The sequence below is a fragment of the Perognathus longimembris genome, chromosome 6 (assembly GCF_023159225.1).
Source record: "Perognathus longimembris pacificus isolate PPM17 chromosome 6, ASM2315922v1, whole genome shotgun sequence".
NCBI classification, from domain to species: domain Eukaryota; kingdom Metazoa; phylum Chordata; class Mammalia; order Rodentia; family Heteromyidae; genus Perognathus; species Perognathus longimembris.
In genome coordinates this window covers 44680611-44686728 of record NC_063166.1, presented here as the reverse complement: position 1 = coordinate 44686728, position 6118 = coordinate 44680611, and the positions used below count along the sequence as shown (strand labels likewise).

Genomic DNA, 6118 nt, shown 5'->3' with positions numbered 1-6118 from the left:
CAAGTGACTTATTACCTAAGCAAAAGTATGACTCATCTTGTATGATGGGAAGTTGACTAAGAGCCAGCCAGTTGCCTAAACTGGGACAGTGCACATCAAGAGGTAAGGCAGAAAGTCAAGTAAGGATTAATTTCATAGAAGCTGTCAGGCTAAAAGTAGTCTGCTAAAAGTAGTACTAGGTGGCACAAATTTGAGGTTTTCTACTCTTTACAGTTCTTTTCTTAAAGCTTCTCAGCATTCTCAGAGGCCTTTCCCAAATGGACTGAAACCTACACATTAGCTGCCCATGTGTGGGGAGGCATAAACCCGCCCATTTGATCTTTTTTGTCCTTTCTGGTTTAAAGCTGCTAGAGGAAGGTCACATAGTCATTATGCTCTCAAGTCACTTGCCTGACCTTGATACAGGGCCATTACCTTAATCATTGGCCAAAGGTGTGTGCCATTTGATCTCTCAGAAATGAAACCTTGTAGCCCTGGGCATTCTTTCCTGCACCAGTTTATCAGATATTGTGAAAGATTAAGATCCCTTGAATTTTTTCAGCATTACTGGTAAGAATTTAATATGGACCAGCCACTTCGGGAGACAGTTAATTTCTATAGTTAATATGCCTTTTCCCCCCATAAGTTCTAGTCATTAGACCCCTTGGTATTTACACAAGAGAAATTAAAACTTCAATCCATTTAACAATTGGTATAGTAACATGATAGTATTTTTATTTATAATTATTTAAAAAACTGGAAAAAAAAACAAAACAAAATGCCTATATCACCAGAGTGACAGAGCAACAAATCATAACTGAGTATATTTAGGTATAAGAAGGGACTTCTAAGACACCCACAGCATTGAACTGAAATTTTGAGACCTTGTGTGAGGGAGAAAGAAAGCAGACTCAAAAAGAGTTCAGCTTGGAATCTGGATATAGCTGAGGTTAAAAAAGGTGGGGGAGGACTAAGAATGTGGTTTAGCAGTAGTGTGCTTGCCTAGCATTCATGAAGCCCTGGGTTCGATTCCTTAGTACCACGTGCACAAAACACCAGAAGTGGCCCTGTGGTTGAAGTGGTAGAGTGCTAGCCTTGAAAAAAAGAAGCTCGTGGGTAGTGCCCAAGCCTTGAGTTCAAGCCCCAAGACTAAAAACAAAGGGGGGAGGGGAGTGAAGAGGGAGGGAGAGGAATAAGTACTGGTTATGTGGAGTTACAGAACAGGGAAAATTGTGCTACCTAGTTTAAAATGCGGCCTAAGGGAAATGAACTCCAAGTTATGGAAACAAACAAATGGTATGTTATTGTTGTAATTATTTTCATCATGCCATGTGAAACAGTACCATTTTTTTTTTCTTTCTCTCCTGTTCCCTTCCCCTGGTTTTACCCCTGCTATCACTGTATCTGATCTTAGTACCCTGGATACTATATATACGTGTATTAGAACTAGGGAAGGGAAAGGGAATGTCACGAGAGTCAAAGGACAAACCATTGCAATGATACTTACAAAACCATTTGGTGAACTCTTGGGGTGGGGGGATGAGGGAGGAGGTAACAAGTTGGATAAGAAACATACTCACTGGGGCTGGGAATATGGCCTAGTGGCAAGAGTGCTTGCCTCCTATACATGAGGCACTGGGTTCGGATTCCCCAGCACCACATATACGGAAAATGGCCAGAAGTGGCGCTGTGGCTCAAGTGGCAGAGTGCTAGCCTTGAGCAAGAAGAAGCGAGGGATGGTGCTCAGGCCCTGAGTCCAAGCCCCAGGACTGGCCAAAAAAAAAAAGAATATGTCCCGGCCATCCCAGGGGACAACAATGAAAGGATACGTCCCTGCCATCCCAAGGGGCCATGCAGAGATAATCAGAAAGGAGAAAAAGGTTTATAAGGAGGTTTGTTAGTGGGGCCACAGTTCCCACGGGAGAGGGAGCTACATGATGTCTGCACCTTATCCAAGTGGCAGCTTCTCTCTGGGGGTAAAGGGGAAGTGGGTAGGTCTTAATAGTGAGTAGGAGTGGCTCATTAGGTATGGGTGGAACTGGGGCTAATGGGAGGAGCTGAGGACCTGAGGCTAGGACAAGTCAGTGAACTTCCCAGGATAGGGAAAATATAAATCTGGATGGGGCAGCAGTGGTTTCAGGGGTGAATAAAAATTGGTCCAACCTCTAAAATGCACACTCAGAACCTCTCTATACACCAAACCTTATCAACCACAAAACTGTCTCAGCTTCTGAGGGGGTGGCTGGGAGAAGAACAATGAGGTTTTTGAGGAAGAACACAAGCTGCAGCCCGGCTCTAGAAAGAAACGGCCCGGGCGGAGGGAGGGGGCGGGAGGCGCCAAGTACCAGAAACTTTTCTCCAGTATAGGTCTGAGGGGGAGGAAAACGTTCCGTCCTTTAGCCAAGAGAGGACAGGGCGTGGCCAGGGCGGCTGGCGGAAAGCTACCGGCCCCCTCGAGTGCTGACCCCATCTGGGTCCTGGGCTCCCTCGGGTTCCTTCGTCCTCCAGGGATTCCGGGATCCTCCGCGACACCACCATTATTTTCTGGGCCGCCGCCGCCTCCAGGTTACAGCCGGGCGAGGAGGCGGGCTCTCGGCGGCGTCGCGCTGACGTCACGAGCGCGGTGACGTCACCGGAGGCCGCGCCTGTGAAGCGGGCTGGGGCTGGGGGGGCGCCGAGTTTGACTAGTTTGGGGGCCTCCCAGTGTCTGGCGCTCCCTCCCCCGCCGCCCGCCGCGCCCCGGGAGCGGCGCCTCGTGCGGACGAGCGCGTCCCTGGCGGCTCCTTCCGGGGCTCGGAGTGTCGGCTGGGAGGCGCTCGGTGAGAAGTTAGCCCCGGACGGGCGGGGGCAGCCATGGAGCCCCGCAGCGCGGAGTACTTCAGCTCCCAGGTGCTGCAGAAGGAGGTGGGCAGCCGGCTGCAGGCCGGCCCGGAGCTCCTACTCTGCCTCGGCTCCCCCGGCGCCATCCCGGACCTGGAAGAAGACCCGAGCCGCCTGGATAAGATTGTGGACGCGCTCGTCGGCTGGGTGGGCTCAAGCAACTACCGGGTAAGCGCGGGCTGGGCGGGGCAGCCCTCGGTCACGGCCCTTTAACCCGGCGGCGCGCCCGGCCCGACAGCCCCCGAGGTGCCCGGCGCCGCGCCACGCCGCCCCGCGCGCGGGGAGCTGGGGTCCCGCGGCGCGCAGCCCGCCTGTCCGCACCCTCCGGGAACTCGCTTCCACCATCACCAAGTTTTTCCACACTTGTGAAACAATGAGAGACGCGGCGATTCCGAGACACGTTGCTGAGCTACTGGGCACTAGGACGCTGTGGATCACTTAAGAAAAAAAAAAAAAAAGATAACGTACATACAGTAAAGGGGCGCGGAGACTTTTAATATTTGTACATGACTTTGTAAGGACGTTAGATCGGATACGATGTTTAGTCCAAAGATTTCAAGATATTCCCTCCTCCGTGATTTTTCTGCCGAATTTCTTTTCTTTTTTCATACGTTTGTGCCTGGAAGCCTGTCATTTTTCCTCTCTAAATCATCTTGAGGACTTAAAACAAGTTCTCGACTGCGTATACTATTAAAGCTAAAGCAAAAAGTTGCTGACCCCATGACACTGTGTATGCTTGGCCTTTCTGAAGGACCCAGAAAACAGTTGAATGCTCTTTGTCCGGTTGTTTGACCACCGTTTACCGAGGACTAATGCAGAGGTGCTGCCAGGTTTATTTTAGTTCATCCTGGGAAAGGAGATGAAAGAAGGAAAGAAAAATGAGGGGGGGGGGGAAAGGATGAGATTCAAGAAGAAATGACTATATAGTATGTAGAGCTGGCAGGTTGAGGTGGGAATGTAGCTATGGAGGGAGAGCAGGTAAATAAATATTCTGCACTTAGCCAGTTCTGTAGTTGATATCAGTTACTTTCCTTAGTAGTCTTCTGGTGGCAGTGTTGCCTTAAAATGCTTTCCACAATCTCCCTTGGATGAAGGATTTTTTCTTAACGTATCCTTATGTCCTGTGAATAGAATGTACTTAACTTTTATGGACTGACTTTACAGTTATGAAGTAGATATAACGGTGAACCATGTGAGTTTTGGAAAAATCAGAATTATTAAAATCGCTTGAGAATTTACCACCTTGGTGCTCCATTATATATTATCTGTTCTTGTCTTTGTTAAGGTTTGGGGAAAGTTAATATTTATTAATAATTATTTAGACCTTTTTTATAAGAAACAAGCTAAATTTACTTGCTCTGAAAGAAAGGCATATACATGGACTGTTGTAGGTCACCTCTTTGGTACTGCTCATTCACTTTTCATATACTGACTTCTGTATACATCACCTGTAAGTATCTTCTGTAGATGTATATATGCTGAATATAAGTGCACACCCTGTATAAATTCCCTATTCTCTGTATATCACCTCTTTACTGGCTTTAGTGAATTTAGTCAGTATATCACTTTTAGGACATATTGTCAAGTAGTGCTAGTTGAGCAGTCTCAGTTCTTAAAGCACAGCTGGTTTCTGGTGGTAGCACAGCCCCTCAAGTTTTCTCTTATACTCTTGAGCTCTGCTCTGACTTGGTGCTGTATTTTTCTGTTAGCTAGTCCTGTGACTCTTTCAGGGGTCTGTCCCAAGTTCATTTTAGTACATGTTCTTTTTCTTGCTCCTTACTAGGTATTATAGCCTGAAACCATTTCAGCAACCAGGGGAGAATTTCCTTAAGCTGCCACCACTTTATTTACATGGGTACTTCTACCTATATAGTCAATATTCTTTGCTGTTATTATGGATAAGTTGCCTGTCTCCCTCACTTAATGACAGTCCTTCCACATGAGAAATAGATGCTATACCTCCTAACTACCTAAGGGTATTGATTCTTCAGTTTTCCCTGTTTTCTGAGTCATGAATTCTGTGTGTGTGTGTGTGTGTGTGTGTCCACGCACGCGCGGGTGCACATGCATGTGTATTCATGTCCACATTACTGGAGCTTGGCTTGAACTTAGGGTGGGGATGTTCTCCTTAGGCCTGTTCTTCTCAAGGCCGATGCTCTACCACTTGAGCCACAGATCCACTTCCACTTCCAAATGCTTAGTTGGAGATAAAAATTTTATAGACTTTTCTGCCCAGATTGGCTTTGAGCCTCCATCTTCAGGTGTTAGCCTTCTGACTAAAAAGGATAACAGGCATGAGCCACCAGTACCTGGCTGTACTTTTTCTTTTTTAAAATATCATTTTAAAATTTACTATTAAATATTGCACGAAGAGGTGTCATAACCAATCAATTTATGTGTACATTGCATTTTGATCAGCACTTCAAATTACTATCCCTCCGATCTCAGCCTCCTGTGTAGCTAGTATTACAGGTATGGCCCACTGGTGCCTGGCTTGCTTCAGTACATTTTGAATATCATCTATATCCTGGATGTTATTTAAGCAAATGAATAGAGCAGAAAGGAGCTGGGCATGATGGCACATGACTATAATCCCAGCTAGGAAGGAAGCAGAGGATTGCAAGCTTCAGGCCTTGTCTCAAAAAATAAAAAAGAAAGAAACAAAAAAAGACAAGAAAGGCTCATTTATTCAGTCATCTTCTTTAGGATAGTTATTGATAACCAAGTACAGGCTTTTAGTATTCCAGCACTGTGGATAGGAGAGGGAAAAAAAATAGATACCATTGATTTTGTGCACTTAGGTTCTAATGGAAAAGGATAAATGGAATGAGTGAATAAAATTTATAGTATTTGATGGTATTAAATGTACTGGAGAAAAAAGTGAAGGGAATAGAGAATGTTCCTATTCACCTCAACAAAGTGAGGTGACATTTGAGTGCAGACACTAAAGATATAAATATAGGAGTGAGATTTAGGGAGAGGTTACAGCAAGTTAGAGATCCTAGTTTTGTTTATTTGTTTTGTTTTTGTTGCCAGTCCTGGGGCGTGGACTCAGGGCCTGAGCACTGTCCCTGGCTTCTTTTTGCTCAAGACTAGCATTCTACCACTTGAGCCACAGCGCGCCACTTTAGCTTTTATCTATATATGTGGTGCTGAGGAATCCCGAACCCAGGGCTTCATGTATACGAGGTGAGCACTCTACCACTAGGCCATATTCCTAGCCCCTAGAGATCCTAGTTTTGAAAAAGGCCAGCTAGCA

General features: G+C 46.2%; 1 protein-coding gene across 9 annotated transcripts in view; it reads left to right on the top strand.

The window, feature by feature from the left end:
• The first annotated feature begins 2623 nt into the window (after positions 1-2623).
• The window catches only part of Clasp2 (cytoplasmic linker associated protein 2), a 198255-nt gene continuing 194760 nt past the window's right edge, over positions 2624-6118 (top strand). For all 9 annotated transcript variants that reach the window (XM_048348644.1, XM_048348640.1, XM_048348642.1 and 6 more), the window contains exon 1: positions 2624-3027. In XM_048348644.1, the coding sequence (XP_048204601.1) occupies positions 2833-3027 (195 nt within the window). In that variant the 5' untranslated portion in view covers positions 2624-2832. The remainder of the gene's footprint in view (positions 3028-6118) is intronic.